This window comes from Calonectris borealis, chromosome 4 (assembly GCF_964195595.1).
Source record: "Calonectris borealis chromosome 4, bCalBor7.hap1.2, whole genome shotgun sequence".
Classification (NCBI taxonomy): Eukaryota; Metazoa; Chordata; class Aves; order Procellariiformes; family Procellariidae; genus Calonectris; species Calonectris borealis.
In genome coordinates, this window is record NC_134315.1 from 56,162,106 (window position 1) to 56,188,226 (window position 26,121).

Sequence of the window (26,121 nt, forward strand, 5' to 3'; positions counted from 1 at the left end):
CGACTCCCGTTTGTTGCAAGGACTGCCAGAGCTGCCCTGTGGGTCTTTTGGATTGCGCAAAAGCTTCTGGGAGTTGCAGAGAAAGCTGGGAAGTGCAAACTGTGCCTCGCCAGCAAGTAGAGGATAGTTCAGATCAAGTGCTGTGTTTCAAGAATTTAGAGGAAAGGGGAGAGCAGCTATGGGGCAACCTCTGAAATGTCAATAGGGGAAACAGGTGGCCAGAAACATTAAAAGAAGGGGGGTTATACCTAAAAAAGCATAAAGTGAGAGGCTGTTTTTCCTGGAGGACTTCTGCAGATGAGGCAGGAGCAAAGGTGGGACCTACATGGCTGAGGAAGCGAACTGCAATGGGTGAATGGGGGAAGCTTCACCATGAACAGCTCTACCATGAGAGGTTTCTTTTTTTTTCTTTTTTGTTGAATAGCTGGGAATCAGATTAGTCAGAATTTTGTTCTGCCTTAGTCTTATTTTGTGCTTCTCTATTTCTTGCAGAACCTGTAACTGCATCCATCTCTTAGCTTATATTGATGAGATTTTGCTTTCTTTTGTGCATGTTATCTATAACCTCTGTTCCTTTAGGGTTTATTACACACATATTTTTTGCAAGAAACTGGATCAGTGAAGCACAGGACATAGGAATTTGCAACGAGAGTAGGATTTTGAATGCAAAAGGTGGCTGGGTACAGGGCTGACTTAACCTGCCAACACCAACTCCAGCAGAGCCCTGTTCACGTACAGCACTGACTCCCAAACCTTTTGACCCCTGGGATATTACCAGTCCCCAAACTTCCTTGTATAGCCAGATCTAGCTGATAAATATCATCGGTTGCTCCTGAACATGCCTAGCTGTAGATCACTTACCATCAATGATGTTAAAAAATGATTTTTCCTAAAACAGTCATACTTCTCACTTCCAAATACCGATACCACACACAGTGCAGCTGCACTGCAGCCCTATAGGCTCCCAATCTGGGGATCTGCACTGTAGAGGAATTGTTTGCAGTGACTTTGACCTGACAGGAACTGGAGATGGTTTTACTATTGGAAACTACATCCCAAAACTGCTCCTCTCTGGGCTCAGAGAGGCAGACATACACACAGAGAAAACACTCACCAGTCTCAGGAGAAGTTGTCTTCACAGAAAGAAGTTTGACTCCTTCTTTATCTGATTGGGCCCTGTTGAAGTCAGAAAACATTTAAGCAGACAGTCAGCATGCAGCTCAGCATATATGTTGGTCAGCCAAAGAAAACTAAGATTATGATCCGGAGGAGGAAGCACCTATGCCAGTCTACACTGGCGGGCTTGAAATGGGCTTTGCATGGGGTCAGGCGTAAGTCTTGGTGGTGGAAAACACCATATACCAGTATCTCTGAAAACACCTTTCTCTCAAAGTATGTAATAAATCAAGTTGCACGACTCCAGGTTCAATCTAGTGCTCCACAGAAGAAGTACATTTTGCGGGAAAAGATGGAGTAATCTTTTTTCTCTATCAGTACAAGGCTTTTAGCCATGCTGAATTGCAAGAAGGACGGCTTCAGATGTCCAGGGAGTCAGGCTAGCAAGTAAATCAGCAGCCCAGATGTTGCTTTTGGTCATGCAAAACATAGAGGCCACAGCCAGGCTCAATGGCCTCTAGTATATATCTTCTAATGGATCTTTCTTGCTTTCACTCTCCTGAAACTCCTTATGCCAATACTGTTTTAACTAAGCCTCTGCAAATGGACTAGTGGAGAGAAGATGGCACAGAGGAAAATTAAATAATGGGGGACACGAGAAAAAGAAAGAGAAAAATAATCCAGAATAAAAACCATTAAAAATAGAGAAAACATGAACAAAAGACGGGGGATGGGAAAGGACAGGGGGAAAAAACAATCAATGGGGAAAAAATTGAAAAAAAGAGAAAAAAGACTGGGCCAATTGGCCCTGTGGCACAGCATAAGCCATTTATCCATTTCAAAAGGATCCCCTGCAAAACAGTTGAAAGCCATCACATTTCTATCCATGCTGGAACAGCTGCTTATCATGCGTACAGGTGTACAATAACTGGAAGCGCATCACTTTCAACAGGATGTTTCTCTTTGGGTCGCAACAGCTTATTATGTTTAAACAGAGAAAGATCAAAGAAAATCTCATGCAGAATCTGCTGCATTCACAAGTGCCCCATGATAGATCTCAAAGCAATGAAAAGACAGGATTCAACCTACTGTTCAGTGCCGTTCTCCTGTCTCTCTGGAAGAAGGAACAAAGTTAATATCATTTTGATTGCTGGAACTCAGTTAAGTAAACATTTAGACATAGCTATTGCAGTTGCTAGCAGAAGGCTTAGTTGTGATTTTGCAGCATTGCATTAAGTACCTTAACACAATCAACCAGCTTGATTGGTAATTGGTACTTTTCTAGTTCGTCCTCCCAAAAGATAACCATGTCATCTATGAAAGTGAACTGATACTGCTCAAATCAATACTTCTGCAAACTAGGGAGAATGATACGTGACTTGTGCAAGAGCACAACAGAAGCGCATTTTTCCCTGCAGCTCCCAAATCCCCAGGTAGCTGGCACAGAGGAGGCGAGCATGCAACAGTTCTCGAGTACATAACAACTGAGCTAAAAGGTACAGGGTGAGGGGAGTGAGAGACAAACTGCCAGACTGTACACTCGGGGGGGGTTTAACCTGGCACAGCATCTGAGAACAGAGTCTGTCATCCCCACCGATAAGGAATGGGTTTCTCCCCAAAACGAATCATATACTGAACATATTTTGTTCTTATGTGCAAGTACAGGCAGATGGATGGGATTGAGGTGTTACATCAGAGACACGGAGCCAATTCTAGCCCCATGGCACTGGGCATAGGGCTCTCCATCCGTGGGGGAAGCACACTGGATAGACTTGAACAAATCCTGCAGGAAGCACCACAGATCTCGATCTACTCTAGCTTCCAAGTGAATTTGCTAGTACTGTGCCTGCTGGCATTTGTGCATGGGGGAGGCTGGCAAGGAAATGTTCTTCACCTCTTATCTTTACCTCTTGACTCCAAATATTCAGTAATTTCCTAAGCAAGGATCACACCTTCCTCTGTTTATCTGGGTCTGGTTTTCCATGTCATTGACTAAATTGGTTGCGACACACTGTTTGCCTCGGTCTACAGCTTCAACACGCTGTTGTGATTTTATATTTCCAAGGCCTGGCGATCTCACAGTTGAAGCTCTGCACAGGTCTCCTAACTCATGCCAGCTCGCAGGGAGAGAAAAACCACAGTCTGGATTCAGATCTGGGTTTTCACTTAATGGAGAATTACACTTGCCTGTGGCCCGCTCGGCAACTCTTTGAAACATTTGGCGAATGGAATTCAATGGAATTACACCCCCCATTACCTTAAGTATTTCACGGACAGCAGCGAAACAGATACTGGCTTTAGCTGATCTGTCAAAATGACTGTTTCTGAAAATACTGTTTGCTCAGGGATTTTGTGCCCACGTGCATTATACTGTAACTGGAAAATTTTACTTCCATATGTATGTATTATGTGTGTGTGTGTGTATGTATGTATACGTCAGGTATTTCCTAAAAGAAAGCATTGGTATTTCTTTGCCTGTATCTAGAACAGAGATAAAATAAATATAGTGATTTTGTTAAACAATATCTCCAAACTTAGTTTTCACTGTCTTTTTCTATCTGATTGACTGATTGTGTTAGCACAGCTGTTTGTTAGCTCTTTTAGCTGCAAAAGCGTGAACAAAAAGCTTTGTGGCGTTATATATTCTCCAAAACCCAGACACATTTTTGCTCCCTCTGTTCTTCCTACTGATTTTGAAAATGAAGTGTTACTTTCCTACTTTAGACAAAATACTTTGAAATACAAGAAGCTTTCCTATCAGACTACTGCAACATCTATGGTTAAGGTAATCTAAAAAGACCCCAGAGATCTTTTAATAACAAAAAGCACATTGATCTCTTTTCCGCCACAGAGAAAGCAAACCAAATACCTGGAGTTTTCTTCTGGCACATTCTGTACAAAGCCACCAGTGAGAAGACAGAAAGGGTGATGACTATCAAGGTGATGACAATTGGCAAGATAACGCCTGCAAAAGAGGGAGAACATAGCGTCAGTTTGGGGCCAGCGTTGATGGTCCCCAAAGGTTTTGCGAAACAGTCATGTTTCAGGAATAAATTTTTGATATATGCAATATTTTTTCCCTCTTTTTTGAAAACAAGACTCATCTGAAATTCAGCAACCGAAGCGATTCTTTCTGTTTTAACATTGTACGCCCAGAAAGACACCAAGGAGTTACATAATTCAGTAACATTTCCCACAGCACTTACAACCAGGGATAGAAAATGCAAGATCTCCTTTTTAAATGAGGACATTTCTTTCCTTTTATTATTTCCCACCATCTGCCATTTCCTGACAGGTGTTTCCCAGCCAAGAAGCAAAAAGGAAAGAATTATGTAATGAAGAGAAGCTTTCCCGGGGAAATATATAAGCCCAGTTTCTCCCCATTTATCTTTTTTCTGGCAGTGATCAGCTACATTCAAATTTAGCAGGCGCTCGCTCGCCTGCTGGCCTAAGCCCTGCGTCGGGGGAGGCTGCGGCTGCATTCCCGCAGCCTTCCTCAGCATCAGCTGTCATGCCCGCCCGATATTTAGAAATAGCATCTTCGATGGCTCTTGATGCAGTTAATATTTAATATTCATATAGATGTGTGTGTGCATCTATGGAACTAGAGGGAGACAAGTTTACAGTGGAAAAACATCAAACATATTTTGCTAAGCCAGTACTTTGGGTAGGAAATAGCAGATCTGCAGCAACACTCTTGCCCTAGAGATGCATAATATTAAAATAAAAGATTAAGTAACATGCATCATGCAAATATCAAGTGCTTGAAGAGTTTGCAGGAGACTCCTTCCTAGACCTTCTCTCCCTTGACAATATGAACAATATATTCATATAATACATTCATAACAATATATTCATATAATATATGCTCATAACGGTATATGAACAACGTTTTCGTATGTTTTCTTGTGTCTTCCCCCACAGGGGATGACTCTGTTCACATTTTTTTTCAGTTTTACGACTTCAACTTCTTTCCTTGGGAATAAATGTGCTGCTCTCCAGCGAGAGTGGTGTCAACTTGTTAAGCTCTGTTTCTCTTTGAGAGGAGTTTTATAACAGGCAGTTAAATTGGGTTTGTAATAGGGTCTACATCTGGTAAGGCTAGAAATAAAACTGCCAGCTTCATTTCTTTGCTACTCCAATCGCTCATCGAAAGCCAAACTGATCAACTGAAAACTCAAAAGCTGGACAATAAAGCAGGAACACTCACTAGAATAGTGGATAGCACTCTCTGGCACTTTCTTGTTTCCAGAACTGCTTCCAGGACTGCCAAAAGCTAGATTTGCAAAAGAAATATTGCCTCTCAAGTTAACATGTAATTGCCAGAACTCCCCAAACAACTCCCCCTGAAAAGTCACCCTCCCAAAACAACTGCTGTGTCCCCAGCTCTGGAGCCATTTGGTGCTCCACAGCTATAGTTCTTCTCAATAATACCTGAATAACTTGGCAAGAGGAGTGGAAAAGTTTATCTAGTGTGGCCTAGAAGAAACACACACTTTGCATGGGTGCAGTCTTCCCTAGGATCATCTGCTTGTCCACTAACAGGTGATGAGCTACAAACTTTTTCACTTTTAGGAGGTTAAGGTACTGTTCAACATTAGAAGAGATCTCTTAACAAGCAAATAAACAAGCAAGGCATTGAAAATTAGACCTGCCTCCAAAAGAGGAAAGACCAAAATTTTTCACTGCTAATTAAAAAAAAAAAGTGCCAATAGTAGATGAAGAAGTCTAAGAGGTGCAATCGCTAGTAGCTAGCGATTTTCTTGAGAGTTGAGTGTTATAAAGGGATGCGCGTGCTCCCTCTCCCACATTTGGGGACAGCAATGACTGTTGGGAGCCTCTGGGTGTCTCTTAGGGCAGGGTTTAAAGGCATGCATTTCTACCTTCAGGTGCTAATCTGAATTGGAGTCAGGTATTAACAACCCAAGATATTTATTACTTTGTTGCATACAGTCTGTGGAAAAACAATCACTGAACTTCGAGAGAGAAAAAAGAAAAAGCAAACATCGGTGCTTCTCTGGTTACATTCTACAGCACACGGGACTGTATTCCGTATTGGACGGAGGCTTGAGCAGACGTGTGCTTACTGCCACCGAAGAAGCCGGCCAGCTGGACAAACGGATAGCTAGATGCCTGGCATCGAAGTTGTAATGCAAGGCCGAGCATTTCCATTGCTCATTTAAATATCAGAAATGGCTCTCAAACAAAGGCTCCTGGGGAAGGTGGTCTGTTAAGCAGGGGGCCTAGCAGAGAGTATAGCTCTGTACATACGTAGTGAGAACATGGTAGCAGCCACTGAGGCTCTGTTGCAGGCTCTGATCCATTGCTCAGGTACCCATTCATACCCCATACCCTTGTAGGGATGCACAGAAGAGGGCTCAACTTGATGGGTAGAAACTACAAAATTAGCTGGGTGATTAAAACCAATTTCCTAGGGCCATTTGAGGGCTAGAATACGATTTTGTTCTCCTAAGTCTCTGAATGACAGGGCCATCTTTTTTACAGATGGATTTTTTACTTTTTTGTATAGGCAGTACATGTAATTCTAGTTTGCTGAATTAGAGTAACAAACAAGGTTTGTTTGTCCCAACCCTCTAGGGGTTCCTTGCTGCACAGATTTTAAAAACTCAGGCCCATTATTGATAAATGTTTTGGTGATTGTTTTTTCTCCACTATTCTCCTTTTGCCCATATTCCCGTTCTCACAACATACTGGTCTGTTCAGATATGTAGGAGTACATTGTCTCCTGATGCAAGAGGAGTAAAGCAGGTGACAGCCAGGGGCCAATTTCTCCACAGGTTTGCTGGATATGCCAGTATACTGGATTTTCCAGGTAACTAGGAGCCACATGGTCCTACTTAAAAATTTATGTGGATTGACTGGTAGTGCAAAGGGAAAGATTTGAGAGAGCTGTTTTCATTTTTGTTCTGCTGTTGTGTAGCTGTGTGAATTTGGGGCAGATTGTTTAGCTTCTCTGTTTCCTTTCCTCCCCCTTCCCTGCTCCCCACTTCATTTGTCTGGCCAGAGACTGAAACCTCCTGGGGAAAAATGATCACTTACTACGTGCTTGTGTGGTGCCTAAACAATACAGCCACAGCTGAGACATTCTGATGCTACAGCGTAGGGAACAATCATTGTCCGAGACCCTTCTCTCTGAAAAATCACTGTTTCTTTAAAGCAGAAGTTCTCTCTCTGTGGTGCCTGTCTGCTGAAGGGTGATAATGTAAGGATGGAAACTGTCAGCCATCATCAAGTGACAGAAATAATTCTTATGAATTCGTAATTCCATGTGATTGCTTTAGATTTCCCAGGGAAATACTACTGCCCTTTTCACTACCTGACCTGATATACTGCATGATATACGGGGCAAGCAGGCAATTATCACAGCAATGAGTTATCCTGGATACTGACTGAAAATGTCAACAGAAACAAATTACACTGAAAAACATGAATGTGTATCCCTGCAGTCGTGCAGCATCTCCTCAGGAGAAAAACTGAGGATTCAAATTCACTGGTTATTTTCCTATTCTCTGTTAAATGACCAAGATGTGAGTAATGCAGGAAAGACAAATCCATAGGTTAGCATTTTAACTACTTGAGACCATCGATGAGAAATACAGTAGCTAAAAAGAAGCGCTACTGAATGAATAAAATGGATTAAGGAATTAAAACCTTTAACTCAGTTATCCACTGCATTCACTGACGTTTCTCACAAGCCAGCCCATCATGTCTTTCTCTGGATCTGGAAAGTGAGTCTGGAAGATATTTTCCAGCTATGGAACGATCTGGGATCAGAACAACAATTGGATTAATACATCCATCATGGTAACAGGAGGGACAAACTTTTGCTGGCAGCAGCAGCAAGAACTGCAGGGACCAGTACAGAAGAGACTGTTTCCTGATAAGCCCAGAGAAAGGAAAATAGGACAATACAGGTTCACTAGCACAGGAAACTCTTGCCTTACTCTGGGACCTGCTGTTTCTGACCACAGGACGAGGAATGAGAGCCACTGACAAGAACAAGCTCCTTGGTAAACACTCTATTTATATCAATTTCCCATTGCATCACGCAATATGCCAGGCCTGATTTTTTTTTGTGCTCCCACCCTGTTTTCTTTTCAGTATCTGCTAGTCCAACATGGCATTCAGCTGAAATCACAGCAAAGTTACTCATTGCTGCAAGTTGAGCATCACTCCTCTGCTTCTCTGTACTACTTCAGGTTCATTCTTCCCCCAGAGCCTCCTTGTTCCCTGAACATTTCCTTTCCTCAGCTGCCCCCTCCCGCCCCACGCCAGCCCCTTCTGCCAGTGTGCACACAGCTCTTACTTGTCGATTCTGTCAGGGAGCTCATGTGAAGGCCTGCAACAAAACAGAAGGAACAGGTCTGTTAGTACCTGTTTTAAGGTTAGAGGTCCGGAGTCTTCACATCATACAAACCGGCAGACTCTAGCAACGTGCTCAGTAACCCCACAAGAGATGCTGACCCAGAACTGACACGCTGACACTGTTCCCAGGCCCAGAAAGTCTGAGCTGTGAAAGTCTGCAGACATGCCTTAGAGATGGGAGCAGAATCTAGAGCACAGCCTACGCTGGGTTGTTGTTCTGCTTAAGAGAAGAAAATCCTGAATTAATTGATACATTCCTAAAAAATTCCGCCTGCCAAAACCAACGAAGTGCCTGGAAGTTAATAGCTGGCATTTAACTGACAAATAAGTGTTTTATTAAAAGAACCTCAAATGCCTAATTGAGAGATGTCTTCAAGTGTCACAAAACCCTTTAAAAATGAATCTTCATTAATTATCTTGGTGCTTTTGGTTAGCAGACTGCCAAGCAGCAGGAGTAAGAGGCATTGGTAATGAAGAAGAAGTGGACCTTGCAGGGGAACAACGCTTACTGGCCCACTATTGTCAGCTTCTCCTGGCCACTCCACAAGTGTTTGGTGCAGAACACTAATTTTTTGTTAGCTTTTTGTTAGTATGCTGCTGCTTTTGTGTGTCTAGACTGTAGCATGCTTGGAAATTAAGGCGGCTGTGAATACTTCACATTTGGAGGCTAGCCACAGACAACCATCGCTCCCACAGTGATTTTTATTACGTTGCATTAAATCTCTTCTGCGATCACTCTAAAGTCAAAGGGAGCCGGGCACCTAACTCATCCGTGTCTTTGAGAATATCCACCTGTGTGAACTGGCAGTAAAACATTTATCTGTTTGTACAAGACAGACTGTCTCTTGCCAGGGGCGAGTGACTGGCACTCTGCCCATCTGGTGAGGCCTCTCATACTGGATTACTGGAGCTACCATGGAAAAAAATCCCTCAGGCACTATATCCTCAGCAGTTGCTCATTATTTTGAGGTATAAATCACAGCGTTTGGTCACCTTCCTGTAGGCTGGAGGGCACCATAAAAGCCCCCTCGTTGGGTCTCTTCAGGGTTCACGGCTGCCAAAGCATCTGTAGGGAATGCGGTGCATCTCACCCTGTCCCAAGAGCTCCCTGGGAGGACGTGACCCACCAGCACGTCCTCCGAGTCCTCAGGCTGGGAGACCGCAGAGGGAGCAGCATGAAGGCAGGCGTCACTCCAGGCAGGCATTGAGCCTCTCCCCTGAGTGCCCGGGTTGCAGCACTCCTCCTCTGCCGGGGTCCCCGGAGAGTACAAATCCACTCTCACGCCCCTGCTGCACTTTCTGTGCTGTGGACTGATGCTTTGCACAAAGACAGCCCCTACCACCGGAGCTGTAACACGAGTGAAGCACATTATTCTACTACTGTGAATGTACTCTTTGAAAACCAGAATGGCTGCTCTTGTTTTAACTCCTCTCTACACCCAATTAAAAACATGGATCACTTGAACCACTGGGGTGCAAATAACCGCTTTTGTTAATGATATATGTGACAGAGCTTTTACTGCATTTTAATCACAAACATGCATGAAAAGCACGTTCAGGTTGAAAAGCCAAGTACTTAAAAGTCAGTAGTAAGAGCTCTTCTTGAACATATTAAATATTAGTAACGCTAAGTACTTTGAAGATATATAGTTATCTCACCCTGGCTTCCTAGGATCCAGAAGAGACTTTTTTCCTAAGCTTTTTATCATCTGATCAACCCATCTGCAAAAAAGCAGTGTCACCTTGCTCAGAGAGGCTCTCTGTGATGATTCATTAGGCAAAGTTTATAGCATATTTGGGCAACATTAACGACAACAGCCAAGGAAAACTTTTGGGAAGTTAATAAGCCGCCTGTCAAAGGAGGTTTGGAACGACACACAGTACAGAATGCAGCAGGACACATACCTGGCATTAAGAAAACATCCAAATATGATATGATTGCTTGTTACCTGAATACTGCCTTTCCTTCAGCCTATAAGGAGTGGGATCCCATGGAAAAAATACCATGTGATCACACAGCAATGGTTGAACAAGCAAATGGTAAAGCCCTGTGCATGCATATTCTTGGAGAAAGGCAGAAGGCCTTGTCAAGTCTTACAAATAGGTCACTTCTCTATAAAACTTCAAGCCTTGTCTCCCAAGCCTGAGGAGAGTTGAGCTTTCCTAAGAACCCACCCCGCAAGATTATAACATAATTATACATTTTCCCTTAACTTCATTCCTGCAAAAGAAGTGAACGATCTTGGCTCAAATTAGAGCAAATAAATAAATAGAAAAAGTATGTCAAGCCTGAGACTGATATCCAAGTTCACCCCAAATACTTAAGGTTTGTCAAAGCTGTATGCAGGTGACGTTAGGCTCTGTGAACAGGAAGGATCGGGCGACCTGCGGGTCCGTACCCACTGGCACAACCAAAACCCACACTGCTGTCCTGGCCAGACCTCGCCACTTCAATAAACCCAGACAGCAGAAATGATCCCAGATAGGAAACATGACAGCAGCCCCCTGCCCTTCTTTCAAGGACTGTAGGAGCCTCCTGAGCTTTAGGTATTTTTTAAAAACTGCACACATCTACACACAATAAAACTATAAGCATCTTTCCCAAAGATATCTCACCCAGATTCTGCTAGAGCCTGAAAAATTAAATAGGAAAAATCTCATGCCCTTCTCTCTCTCCCCGCGTCTCCAGTATGCAAGCAAGGCGCCAGCTCACCCTCTGTTCAGAGATTGCTCAGCCCTGCCACACAAACAAAGCTGTGCTTATCGGAACGGTTCAGCAGGGACTTTCAGTGTGCATTTTCTAAATAACCATCCAGTGCCCTTTTTGGTGGTGGGATCACACGCTGCTGTTCTACAGAAAGAGAAGGACAGAAGGAACGGTAGCATTTCGCTTGCTAACTTCGTTACCGTAGTTGTTCTAGCTGCCTGTTCAGAGCTTACCACGTCCTTTGGTGCTGCGAGTTAGGGGGCAGATGCTCTGCATAAATAATCTGGGAAGAGTTCCAGATTCATCATGAAAAGTGAGGTGTGCAACACTGGCTGTGCTGAGTCCTTGTTGTGCAGTAAGGAGGACAAGGATAAAAAATTTGGCACGTGACGGTGGTTTGATTTGAAAATACCTGGCTGAGTCAGTTCAGTGCTGGTTAGAAGCTTGACAGATGGAGAAAGAGACCAATAACTAACCTCTCCCCACTCTGTTCTCCAACAACCACCACCTAAGCAGCCTGGATACCCTGCAGTTTGCTGCTTCTGTTTTTGGAGGGCAGCCACATGAAACTGTGTTCACTGACAAAACAAACGAATAAATTTGGCTGATTACTCAGAGGGGGTACCACAATATAAATCAAAGCAAAATTAAGAACTTTAAAAAACCCTCCTTGCCCTGACCATGCTATAGATCTGTAATTGTGTTAACTGAGGCTTTGCTATATTTTCTATCTCCCAGGCATTTCGATTTTTGTGCTCCCAGGCACTTTCCCTTTGTGAAGAAGCTGAAGATACGGCGGGTAATTTTTACCTAATATCACTGTCCATAGTTCCTACACAGTTTATGAACAGAAAGAGTCAAACTCTCCTTGTCTTACTCATAAGAATTTTTCTTAGGGAGATGCCTCCTGTGAATCAAGTGAGTAGGATTTATAATTGGAAGAGTGCAATAAAGATATCAATAGATGCAGCAGGTTGATTCATCTGACAGTTTATTATAATAGATCATTTGATCTTACCACCCTGCTGGGTGAACTTAAGCTCATACTGCTTTATGGATTTTTTGTTGTTTAGGTCACAGAATAAAAAGCTACAATACTTGCAGCTTCTGAGATGTATTTAGACTCTGACTGATCCATTAAATCTCCAATTTTTCATTAATTAAACAAAAGGAGAAAATTAAATATTAGCAAGCAATCCTCTGTGGAGGTGGAGAACGAGTAGGAGGTATATTATACATGACAGCTAAAGTTAAAGTTAAAAAAGTGTATGTGTCAATGGCACACAAGCAGGTTGCTCCCTTTGCTATAAGCAGTCCCTATTGCCTTCCCTAGTGCTAGGGTAGGCACTACACAGCCCCTCCTCCGTGGCTGGTGGTTTCAATCTTCTTTAATACAGCAATACTGTTCTCTGATGTTTCTCCAAGTTCTTTCCTAGGCTCCCCCACTCATTTCAGTCGCTCTCCAGCTCTCTGTGGCACTCCTCCCACACTCTGATCTTTTGATATGGCTGATTGGAAATTTCTCTTCAAAATGTGCTTTTTTCTTTTTCTGCAGCAAGAAAGGAAATTTTCACCAAAATGGCATTTTTTAAAAAATGGAAAACGGTCTCAAAACTAAATATATTCTTTTACATTAAGATTAGCCAGCTGAATTATTTTGGTTGAGCATACCAAATAGAAACGTTCTGGTTTGGATCAATTTCAATTAATTTGTCTTCCCCTGAGCTCCCACACAGAAGCTGTGGCTTGGGTGCCTTCGGCTTGCAAGCTCTGCTATACCCTGTGGGCTGCAGCGCCAGCCCCATTGCGCATACCAGCCTCTGCTCTGGTGAACAAAAAATATCCAGCCCCTATAGAAGCCCCTGAATGTGAAATTTCAAAGAGCTGGAAAGAAATAATCTAATGGCAGTGAGAGAGTCAGCATTTCTTCTAGTCTCAGCACAGAATGAAACAACTGGCTTCACACTTGCGTTGCTTTAAAAGTTATTAGGGTGCAGCATATGGCTTCCCTTGGCCCTGAACGACTGCACATAGGAGAAGAAATCTGTTTAGAGGGAACCAAAATATTTTTTCTTAAAGTCTTTAACGTATACAGAGAATAAGGGAGCAAGGGTGGTCTAAAGGTGCGCCCATTTGGGATAAGCTACCTAAGTCATCAGGGTGAGTAATAGGATTTCTTGCATATTTAAGCTGCAAGAAAGAAGCGAGGAGCTGGCGCTGTGAGGAGACAGGAAATGTGTAAGCGTGGAAATCCTGGTGCTTTTGTGATTTTGAAATGGCAGTTTTATGGGAACTCAGAGTGCTGGCTATGCCAAGCACCTAGACTGACTCCCCCTGGATAGATGGGCCCTTTCTTTCTCAGCCAGGCAATTATAGTCCTGGCATCTTGGGTAGTCCCCGAGCTCAAGAAGATTTATTGGTTTTACAGCAAAGCGAGCTGAGTAAGATGATGACTTTTGCAAACAGACACAAGGAAGATTGTAAAACTTCCTGGGCAAATTTTAAATGTAAAAAGTAATTGTACAAACAATGTAATGGGTAATTCAATACATGTGATCCATAGCCAGATATGTATTACAATTTCATTTTAACCTGGAGAATTTACCTATGTGAGACAACCTTTAATTAAAAACATTGTAATTTACTGCTTTATTGCAGTCTACCAACGGTAAGGTTTCCATACCATGCATGTGTCTGCCAAAAGACACTAAACCTAACAGGATAATCATAGAATCATAGAATAGAATAGTTTGGGTTGGAAGGGACCTTTAAAGGTCATCTAGTCCAACCCCCCTGCCATGGGCAGGGACATCTTCAACTAGATCAGGTTGCTCAGAGCCCCGTCCAACCTGACCTTGAATGTTTCCAGGGATGGGGCATCTACCACCTCTATAGGCAACCTGTTCCAGTGTTTCACCACCCTCATCGTAAAAAATTTCTTCCTTCTATCTAGTCTAAATCAAATAACTACAGGTCACAATATGTGCATTATGAGGCATAGGCTTATTGAAATAATTGCAAAGAATCCTCTCTAAATCAGCAGCCCTCGATTACAAATGAAAAAATCCCAACTTCCTTAAAATGCTTATTATTATAATATCTTTTTGCATGCTTCTAAGCATTTCAGTGTGCACTGAGCTTATGATATTACTCCACTTTTATATCCAATCCTATCCTCTATGAGGAAAAACCACAGTACACGTGCATGCTTATCTCCCACAAACACAATCCAGAGGTTGTAAAAAAAGTCTTGTATCCCTTGGGGGATGTTAAATATTATTAATAATTGGGATATGCAAACAAAGTCAGTGTCCTTGTTGGATTTACACACATGTAGCTGAAAGTAAGTACTGAGTGAAGTGAAGGCTCAAGAGACCTTAAGAAAACCTGAATAAGTGGTTCTTCAAAATCTAGGAAAGTTATGCTAGCTAGAAGCTTAATCACACCACAGTGTTGCTTAGTGGATAAATATACCAAAACACACCCAGAAAACCAATAAAAGTAGACTGGAGTTGGGAAGGATTAACATCTTTTTGACCCTGCATGTGATCATGCTGTACTTTGAATAATGTCATTTAATTGGTAATATGCATTAACTTGCCCTCCAGAATTATTAACAATTGTAAAAATTATAGCTGTTTTCTCCTTTGTCTCCTTTGCTTTGCAGCCAGAGAATTTGTCTTGATGACCTCCTTTGGCAGTCAATGCTACACAATGGCCACATACAGCATATATAAAGATTGATATTATCTTTTGTAATTTATATCCTCCTGTAATGACATTGAGTATCCCAACTGAATGTTTTGAAGTTCACCCATCACTCACCATAACTTCATAGCTAGATGACACGGACACAGTGTACCCTGCATGAATAAGGAGGTGGCCCTCATTCCAGGACAATGCACAACAAATGAAGAAGAGATTCGAAATTCTTTGCATCTTTTTAACTGTTTGTATAGGAAAATAGAGCGTATGTTTTCAAAACTTACCTGAGGTTCCAGAAACAGAAGTCGTTTTTTGTGGAGAGATTGTAGAAGAAGACGACCATCCCTTAGTAGATGAAGCATCCAAACTCTCATTTTGTGCCAATTGTGTTCCACTTGGTTGTGTAGCTGGAAATGAGACAGATGTTCAGGTAAGATACACCTGTATAAGCATTGTCTTAGATCCTGGACTATCCCTCAGACAAACGCTCCCACCATCATAGAAGAGACTTGAGGTCAGAAAGCACTACAGCTTCTGGGAACTGCTTGTCAAGTGATGAACCATCCCTATGGAGTTGTTACTACTGGCATCTTCAAAGCACATCCTAGCATCAAAAACAGCCTCACAGCTGTGCCAGAAGACAGCCTCGAGCTCTGACTTGGGAGCCCAGAATAACCAGACAGTCTCACACCAAGAGCAACATGAGCAGAAGAGAGAAGCTCGCTTACTGCCCTCTATCTTTAACCTTAATTTTCAAATAAATAAATAAATACAAAAAGCAAGCTTCAGCCACAACTGTCACATAATGTGATATTGTAAAAAGTTTTAGCACAGAGTTAATTATTTCATTCTGTGCTGTTAAGGCCTAGGAAATAATATATCCCTGAAAATTAATGTATGAAAAATTAAAAAGTGTCTTATTTCTGCTCTCACACAGTCAATAGAGGATCAAGGCCATCTGTGTCACAAGATTTGCAGCCTAAGGTGAGTCCAAGATGATGATGCAGGGCACTGCCTGAGCCCATGGAACTGAAGGTCACCGAATGACAACACGAAAGAATTTAAGCTGTTCCAGCACAGCTCATAATTCCTACGTCTATGCTCAAACCTCAGCATAACAACAGGCAAGACAGTGCCTACTGAATAAAACATAGGGGTGCCCAAGAGTAACCTTATACTTCTTTTCTGATATAAATCAGAGATGTGACTGAGCTGTAAACTGTTTTCAGTGCCTCTTCATATGAATTTCAAACACTGGAACTAAAACAACTTTAAGACATGTTTTAGTCAAACAAGTGCAACATCATGCACATGCAACATGTGAATCTTGAGGAATGCTTCATCACATGCTTTATTCAGAAACTCTGATTACCGGTTTCGCCCCTCAAAGAACTCAAGAAAAAAAACTCAACACCCAAAGCTCCCTATTCTCCAACCACACACCTTTAACTTGGCCCTTCCCTTCCCCTCTTATTTTTTAAGTGCAATAGTTTGGAGAGGCAAGTTTCAAAAATCAATGAGCTAAGAAAGAGTGAGCTGAAGCCGCTGGAGTCAGGGGATTCATACAACTTTGGGAACTGAGGTGAACTGGACAGCCAGGGATGGTATCTTTGAAGGTCAAGGCATGGAAGGAAACCGTACTGAAAATTATGCAAAACAAGCTTAAATGCCTAAAACTTTCACTGGGATTCTAGTAATGAGAAGCATGATTTCACTGTCAACTCCCTCCAGAAACCTCAGCACTGTACCCCTTCAATATGCAAGCCTAATCTGCCATAGAAATGCTCTACCTCATTTTTTACTATGGTATAATGCAGGGATCTGAGAACTTTAATAATTCCTGCATTCTCATCATAGAAGCCTTGAATGAATCTTTAAAAACAAAATTTTTCCACTTTTGGTTCTTACTGTGGTTGCTTCAGACTCAAATTTTAAATGTTGAATTTTAATCTGAGATCAATTAAAAAAAAAAGGAAAAAAAAACCAGAGAACCTCCCTCTCCCTTTAAGATGCATGGGCTTGTAACAGTAACAGCAAACATCTTGTGGCTCCCTTACCGTAAGTTAGTAAAAGCTTGCATGGGAGAATGAAAAGTAAGGCAGAATAACAGTAAGCCTTCATGTGCAGAGACATTCGAACACAAATACACTTTGTGAACACTGCAAAACAATCAGGTGTGTGGGAGAGATGAGGGAGGCAGCCAGTTGCCTTGTAACCCCATGGAGAGCTGTTTTCCCATGGGGATCACACGTTCCAGGCGTCCTATCAGTCCTGGCAGCAGCCCAGCCCCGGGTGTTCCTCTTGTGTTTGGGAGCTGCAAGAACAGATTGTTCCTGGGAACACGGGCTGTGAGCTGGATATGCCTCGGCAGGGGATCGCGAGGGAAGGGATGATAGCATTTCCATTTAATTTTTTTTAATTCAGCCTGGGTGAGATTCTTACTGCGACTTGGGTAGCACCAGGTATGACTCACGCCTTCACCTAGGGCTTGGTGTGAAGGTTTTTGCATTTATTTCGGCAGACTGCAGAACAGGCTCCCCGCTCCCGATGTCAAGGGGTGAAGTAGACGTGCTACAGTGCAAAAGTCTGTGTGCCAGTTTTCACCACTTCCAAGATGAAAAACGCAACCTGGCGGGGAAGGTTCCCTTAACTCCACCGTACTAGTGTAAGATTAAATCCTAGCAACCCAATTCTCTGCTGACTTGAGGCTTTGAAGCGGCTTTTAAGCAGCATCCAAGCCTGATGCCTAATACACAGCATAGGCTCCACCATCAACACATTTAGCAGATCGAATAGCTTCTGGGCCAAAAGCCTATGGGAACAGAAGCATCCATATCCAGCCACTGCTCACGTACGTGACAGCAGCACTGACAGCACAGTACGCCTGCTAGAAATCTGCCTTTTTGGTAAATCCCATAACTCATATCTATGCAAGGTTTAATTTGATCTCAACAGGAGGAGACAGCGCAAATCCCTACTGCGGTGCCTGTGCTCTGCGCAGGAACAGGCGGGGGACTCTGCGCGGGCACACGGTGACTCAGTTCTGCCGTCCCCACTGACAATCGCTGCAGTAATTCATCACGCTTCGGCTCAGCCAGCTGCAGCAAAGATTTCTGCCTGCCTGGCAGGGGGAGGCCTGGGCTCGCAGAAAAGCAGCACAGCAGAGGAGGGCGGCTGCTGCTGCTGCTGCAAAAGCACTCACATCATCGGTTAATGGGTTTGTTGTCAACAGCTGATGATGAATAAAAATGGTAAAGCAGTAAAGATAGTAAAATAGCTGTCCGAATGGGGCTTATTGCTGCAGCGGCAGAACTCCCTGGTGGTGATGCAGCTCTCTCTGCTGATATTTTGAGAAGATAAATGACAGTGTGTTAACACATATTTGTCAAAGGGATAATCAACAACAGGGAACCTGAAGCTGCTGTGCAAAGCTGCTGTCTGAGCCTCAGGTATTTCCTTACTCTTTGTGTTCTGAAAACCCTTCATTTTCTTTAACCAGCTGAAATTCGACACATATCCTCACTTGATCTTTCTACTTAACCTACGTATAATCTGCATATATTTTGGCATTTCCCAACAGTACTTTAAATTTTCTTTACAGCAGGCTGTTACCTAACTAGCTTTGACATGCCTCAAGTAAGTGGCAAATACTCTGCATATACTATATGCACTGCAAAGAATATAGACATCTGTATGTGTGTTAAAACCTTACTTGGCCAATCAATGAATCAAGGAAACACCTCCACAGGGCAGAATGAACTGCACCCAAACCATGTTAAAACATCAGCATGAGGGCTTTGTAAGATGACTTAAACTTCAGTTTAAGACTAAACCTTCTCCCTTGAGCTCGTATCTTTAGCATAAACACACATATAGGCCTCATCCCTGTAATCAATAGCCTGAGAAACCATTTGCATTAACAAATGCATTCATGAAAGCTTTGAAAAATCCCGATGTAGCAAAACCAATGCAACTTCACACCCATTCAGAGGAATGGAAATTGGCTAGGGAGGTAACCAAGCAGATCTCGCTTGCATCTGCTGTCTGCCAGCTTTATATTTTCTGGTAAGCAAAAAACCCCAAGTATTTCAAAATGTATGTTTTAAAACATCTCTCTGCCTAACATGTCTCAGCAGCCAACTATACTCAGTGTTTACCTACAGCATGTGGTAACGACCTGAAGACAATTCAGCAATACGTGTTACCATAACCCTCTTCCAGTAGTTCTACTGAAGTAAAGCTTCCTTCTTAATTACCAGTAGTTTGATAAAAAGAGGAAAAGTATCTCCTCCACTCTTTCCTTTTCTTGCTTTTTAATATTTAATATTTCATTGCACCATGACGTATCATCATCCAGGAGAGTGGCATGAGATAAATTAGAAACACAACAGCCAAAAATCCACTCTTACTTGTAATTTAATACCTCGAGCACTGACCTTGCATAAGAGGCTTGCTCCGTATCGAAGGGAGGAAGAACATGATCTTTTGTTGCATTTCATTTCATATTCTCTTTGATAACTCCAAGTGTCCCAGGATATGAAAACCTGATTGCAGATGCAACTTGCTGTAGTGTGGCACCATATAAATTCTTGTTTTGGGGCCTGGACTGCACAAGTGAGGTCACTCTTTTGACTAAATGTGAGATATTGGATTTGAGCCCTTATATTAATAAATAAGAAGGTTAAGGAGACAAGTCCAATTGCTGGCTTCCAATATAATAAACAGGACAGGAGGGCAAAGAGGGAGAGATTGTACTTTTGGCCTGCAGAGGAAAAGAATACTGAAGACTTTGAAAAAAAAAGACAAAGTCTTTTGCATGATTTCACAGCGTGTGGAGCACTGGAGGCTTTTCCTGAATTTATAATAAAAGGTGACAGCAGCCACAGAAATTGCAGCGGAGGCAGGAAGCCCTGTCAAATCTCTGCTGTGTGAATGCAATCACTCACTGAAGCTTTTAGGAGGGATTGAAGCAGAGAAAGCGATGGCCTCCATTACAAAACAACAGAGGCGCCTGGTTTTTATTAAAAATCAGGTGTAGTAAAGGTAAATTTTGACGTGTCATAAAGGCACCGCCAATTTCTGCCTCCGTCCCATATGGCCAGCCCAAAAAGGGGGAGAAGTGAGTGCCAGTGAAAATGAAAAAGAGAGAGTAGACAACTTTCATTTCCTGGCCATTTTGAGAGCAGAAGTCTTGCTACGCCTGTGCTCGCTTCAGGGAGCGTGACTCCCCCTGACTCCCTGGGGATGCCGGCAGCGTCTAGGAGGGTGCAGTGAAGCCAATGGCACCTCGCCGTGCCAACGTGTGGGGTGGAAACAGAGAGATAGCCGTAGCCAGCAGCCAGATGGTGATTGAGGGGTCTGTGGGTTTTCTACAAGGGCTGGCCGCACATCTGCACAGCCCCTGTGCCCTGTCCCAAAGCCACTATCTTGTGTCCTGTCCCACCCCTTTGTGCTGAAGCGAAGGCTATGACTTTCTTGAAAGTCTTAAAAAACACTAAAATTGGTTTTCACATACACAGTTTTTCCAAATACTACTTAGCGTTGAGAGAAAATGTAAAGTCTTTCAATGCAGGGCAGTTCCCAATGTCTTCTTTAATTTTCCTGTTTACAAAGGCGAGTGAGAAGCAGGTAAGCCCTGTTTTTAGGTTCATTTATCAACCATTTTTATCACAAGTTTTTTTGGTTTTTTTTTTTTAGCTTAAATGAGGATTCTTAAAAACAAATCACAACCCAAGCAACTAGGGACTGAACTCTAGCTGGAGGGAACAGAACACAAGAGGAATAGAAGGGAGGCATGTTGGTGAAAACTTCATGCCCCGGCCTATCGTACCTCCAGCACCATCGTACCTCCAGCACCAGTTTTCGGGGCATCAGTGCAGAGCAGTGACCGGAGCTAAGCTGCACTAGCAGGTATGCCTTTCCTCATTAGTTTTCCTTTCCCTGCTGGGAGCTCTACCTGTCACCAAGGTTTATTTCCAGGTGGCTGTGCTGTTCCGGTACCCTCAAGCCAGGAACCTCTGCCAAACCGAAAGGACTAGGAATCGCATCTGTGATGCGATGCACCATGCCGCAGGCTTTTGACGGGCCCACAGTGTCACAAATGCAAGCTTAAAAAGATTCTTTGTGGCCTTCAGTATCACTTCAGCAGCTTGTGCATCAGCCATACTGTATCCTGTGACTCACCAATACTGGCATTTAAAAGCCAAGCCAAAACGCAAAAGACTTTGGGCTGACAATCAGACTACTCCCTACACCAAGCATAGCGGGAAAGCTGCATCAGTAGAAGATGTAACCACTAAGTGAAAGGGTAATTGCTCTCCAGGCAGCTTAGCAGGCTCGGGTCCATGAAGGGTAGCTTTAAAGGAGAATTAGCACAGAAAAAGCATGCAGGCTGTTTCATAGGAGTCCATTTTTAGGCAAGCAAACCAAGGGAAGAGAAGTCAAGTTCTAATCATTTGTCATAATTCAGTATGCTCTAAATATCAACTCCAAGAACCTTGGTGTACCACTGACTGCTGAGTTAAATACCTGGAGTATTTCTTTCTAATTTTTTGAGTCAGTTAAGTATAAAAAGTGGAGTATTTCAAAGCTCCGGTTCAGTAAAAGACTTGAGCAAACATTTACAGTGTAGTTCCTAAACAAAAAAGGGAGACTGAATTTCACCTTAAGTTTACTGAGTTCTTTTTGGATGATATTGTACTTGTTTAAATTAATCCAACTACTTGCTGGATATGTGGGGTTTTTTTTAAAATTTTCATTTTCTAGAATCCAATCTGATGCGCTGGGCCAACACACATGTTATTCTGAAGATTTATGGGGAACAAAAGTATTTCCTAAGATTGATGAGGGTAATTAGTACACCTCTCTGCTTTCAGTACTGTGATTCATAATAATATAGAACATAATTAACTGTAGCATTATAACATATATAAAAATAAAAAAACAAAGGGGGCTGTTCTGACACTACTCTGATCACACAGAATCATTTATTTTTCATGAAATACTTATTAAATAAAAAAAAAACACAAAAGAAAATAAAAAATGAAAACCCTTCCAAATACATCTTTCCCAATTACAGGGAGATTCAAATCCTGTGTAATGGCTTCAGATCACCTCCACTACAAATTAAAGGTGTAATATTCTTTGTGTAAGATTCTAGGGCAAGATTCATTAAAGATATGTAATATGGTATGATGAATAGCTCTGCTTCCCCAAAACTCCAAATCCATAAGCCAAACTACTCTTTTTCACCTCCTTTTATTGCTCCGCACTGTTTCACAGAAATGTAGCATACAATAAATCAGAAATCTCTCAATGAAATTATCACTTACTGTTTGTTGTGCTGCCACTTTTATCTGCTGCTGTAGTGGTCATTTTTGCTGGTGGTTGTGTTGTTGTACCTTGTGTTATTTGTTGTGTAGTACTAGGTGAAGAAGGCGTGGAGTCTAATAAAGGAACGACATTCAAATTACTTCCTCAATTTTGTATACACATATATGCACACACACAAAACACACCTATTGTGCTGCCTGCAGCCTAGTTTTAAATTATCAAAAGAATATTTAAATTGAAGATCAACAGGAACAGGGCTCCCTTTGCTGCAGAGAAAGCCACTCCCTGTCCCATAGGTGGGTCATCTCACTGATAACAAGCCTGTGATAATGCAGTTAACAAGGCCTGGCTTAGAGCTGCCTTGAGCCTGACTGGGAGGATGCTCCTGCACACATCTGCAAGATTTCACCAAAGAGTTCAGTATCTGTAAAACAAATTCCCAAGCCAAGAGGCACTGCTGCTTAATTTCCTGAATGACCACTGGAACAGCATCAACAACAGCTCAAAGAAACTTTCACTTACTGCTTGTGATGGACTCATTTGTAGCTCTGATTGCAGTTGTTGTCAGCACTGATGCTTGCAATGTTGTTGCTTGCGAAGTTGATGCGTTCACAGTTTCCGTTACTGCAAGAAAGGCATTCACATCTTTATTGATTTATTTTATCATGCATAAATAAACACCACATACCTCTAGCTGCCTTCTCTCACAAAGGCAGTGAATTTCTGTTTAAAGTCTGGCCCTTACAGAGCTTTCTTACCCACACATTTTTAAAGAGGATTCAAAGTGCGTATGGTTGGTATCGGAGGGAATGTTTGGCCTGCGGACAGTCCACAAGTTGCCCACTGAAAGTCAGCAGCTGCAGCTTCCAGCCATCCCCTAAGGAAGAGGCGTATGCTCTTTGGGAGTTATACAGAGGTGCTTGGCATGACTGCCAAGGGAAGAGGTGAGGAGAAAGGAGCCTGGCGTGGATGGATGGGTGCACTGCGCTGGCAGGCTGGACTGCTGACTAGCACTTTGCTGCATACCTGTTTAATAGGAGGAGGGGTGTAAATTCCTCAGAAAGAAGTGCGAGTGATACACAGAAACACAGCTTATATATTACAGGCAAAGAACTGAAGGGGAAGAGACTCTAATAGTCTTTGTGCAATTTTTTCTTCCTCTTTCTTCATCCACCTCAAGCCCCGGTTGGGTCTTCTTCTCTGGCTAGCTTTCCCAGACACTCTTCCTCTGCACCCAGATTTCTGAGAAAAAAAAAAGCACCCGGCAGGCCTTCCTCTGAGGTGTGCAGCAAAGCTTAGGACATTTTGGATGAGATGAATAACTGATATTCCCCAGGGTGAACTTGGTGCCCTTTGTAAGGTGGCTCCTGGTAGCTCTCTTCTCCAGAGGGGTGAGATTTGGAGGCTGAGGGGAGAGGAAAGAGCTCCCTCGGGCAGCAGGGATCACTTCCAGCTGCTGCTGCCACGGAAACAGGGGAGCAGAGTTGCCCAAACACCACTAAGGCAATAGCAAGGTTTAAATCAGCGTCTTGCTGTGCATGGATGGCATACTGCAGGTCCTATGTGCCCCTGGCACATGCTCAAGGGAACTGACTGGCAAATTGCTGCCGAGGAATCTGGGCTAAAAACCCCGTAACTAATCATTTTAAGAGCCCAGTTTTCATTTCTGTAACCTAATACAAACAGGAAGTGCTACTGTCAGCTACAGAGGCTCTTTTCAATCCTTGACAACAACCCAACGTGTCCTACTACCTCTTCTAGCACTTTTCATGGATGGGAAACATGATAGAATAGGAACAAACCATGACATGACATGTCATTTTCCCTCATATGACTTGAGTACTTCTAAATGCAATGTTCACACCAGAACTTTTAAAATATAACTTGTACTCTCTTCCTTCGCTTTCAGGTTGCTAGCTGTTCACCTAGAAGAGCAGTGCCTCAAAGAATGGACCTCCTTGGGAGCTTGCTCCACACCCACAAAGTGCTTTAATCTCATAGTGAGCTTCTGATGCTTTTCTCATAGGCATGAATAACAATACTGCTTTCCCTTCCATGACAAAAAGCTGCAAGAGAAATTTCAGTGAAACATCTGAAGAGCTTATTCACTGTGAGGTGTCAGGCCTTTATTAAATGTCTTTGGAACAGACATGAACATCAGAGTTTTTGAAACATAAAAGAACTGCAGCACAATTTGAAAGGGACTAATTCTTCTGCTGTAATAAACATAACATATGCATACTTCACCTGCTGCATCTTATTCACCTCCATTACTAGCACTTCAAGTGTATACATCATTATAATCTCAGTGCTTTCAGCTCCAAAGCAGATTCATTAGTATCTCTAGTTATCAGAAAATATAATCCTGTGTCCAAATTTTCTTCTCTTATCACTTATTAAATGCAGCAGTCTTCAATATTCAAACTAATAGAGGAGTTGATATTTAGTTCACATGAATGAAATATGGTCAATATTGATTTTCCATAACTACAAAGCTACAAAATAAAGAGAACTGAATGTGTCAGTTGAAGATGTAAACCAGAATCACAGACTTTTACCATATGAAGCGATATTTTCTGTGTTAAGTCTTCATAGTTTTAGGACTTCAAGTTTGATCTAGTAAAAACAATCACAAACAAAAGAGAGAGAGAAGGCAGCTTTTGAAACTGAGGGCACTGGTGCCACCCCCTTACCCTCAAAAGTGAATCTTGACATCAATAGTTTCGAGAAGTTACCAAGAGCATTTTTGCAAATGACAGCTTTATACACATGTATTCTTTCCTATTAATTGAGGCCCAACATTGGCATATATTGTGTAAATCTTTACTATTAAAGTCCATGTCCTCTTCTGTCACTCTACACCCTGCTGCCCGATCCCTTAGCTGATGGTGTTTCCCTCAATCTGACGACCTCTTGAACTGTAAGTCTTAGCTAATTTTTTAACATCTGATCACCCTTGTACCACTCCTTGAGAGCATAGGAACTCACAGAATTTCAGCCTTTTTCATCTGGAACAAAAAATGCAGCCTGCTCAAATTAACCCTCTCCTTACTAAGATCCCTCAATCCTTTCTTCTCAACAGGGTTTTGTAAGAGGCCCAGGGAAATACATTGTTCTACAATCACCTTACATGAAATAATTCACCTAATATCTCCCAGAAGTTGGAAAAACTGAAACCTAAAAAGGCAATGGGATCTTCAAAATACTGGATAACAGTGAACTTGAACTCTTACCAGATTTTGATGTTGATGTAGAAACGGTTGTACTGATGGTACTGTTTGGAACACCATCTTCTGAAATAAACACAGAAAGAATCATATTACTTCAGCCACCTTCCAGATCTATTTAGCACTACATAGGCATATAAGGCAGAGAGCAGCAAGGGCCTTCCTGGAAAATCAAGTTCAGAAGCCTATTAGCAGAAGCAACCAAATCATACAACTTTGCTAGCAACCTTCTCAAGCTGTATCCTAAACCTCTTAGCTTTGCCCTCACTGCTGTGATGGGGAGCATCTACTATGGCCTCCCCCCTTGGACTGTGGGTTGTTTTCAAACAGGTATTAGTGTCTCTAAGACTAGTTTGGAAAAAAACAGAGCAAATAAAGTTCTTTTGCTAGCTCCTCCTCTCCGTGAGTACAACCACAGTTGCTCTGGGTGTTCACGCTGGAGGATTAACTTAAAATAACTGGCTGCAGGAGTAAGCACCCATTCTCCTGCCTTGGAGGAACAAAATTGTACTAGCTCCCTGGCTAGTACAAGCACTTCAGGAGGGGTTTTCAGCATCACACTGATCTGCGACTGAATGGGAGAGCAAAATGGCACAGACTAATCCCCCAGAGCTTTCAGGTTTGGAGTGTGACATCCTGTCATGCTGC

At 42.5% G+C, this 26,121-nt stretch overlaps 1 protein-coding gene across 1 annotated transcript in view; it reads right to left on the bottom strand.

Moving 5' to 3' along the window:
- EMCN (endomucin) overlaps positions 1-26,121 on the bottom strand; it is a 54,412-nt gene that overhangs the window by 12,139 nt on the left and 16,152 nt on the right. The window contains exons 2-10 of the mRNA XM_075149620.1: positions 25,480-25,539; positions 22,769-22,870; positions 22,246-22,359; positions 15,199-15,321; positions 8,444-8,476; positions 5,327-5,392; positions 3,986-4,081; positions 2,206-2,230; positions 1,115-1,176 (exon numbers count right to left, since the gene is read on the bottom strand). Coding sequence (XP_075005721.1) covers positions 1,115-1,176; positions 2,206-2,230; positions 3,986-4,081; positions 5,327-5,392; positions 8,444-8,476; positions 15,199-15,321; positions 22,246-22,359; positions 22,769-22,870; positions 25,480-25,539 — 681 coding nt within the window. The remainder of the gene's footprint in view (positions 1-1,114; positions 1,177-2,205; positions 2,231-3,985; positions 4,082-5,326; positions 5,393-8,443; positions 8,477-15,198; positions 15,322-22,245; positions 22,360-22,768; positions 22,871-25,479; positions 25,540-26,121) is intronic.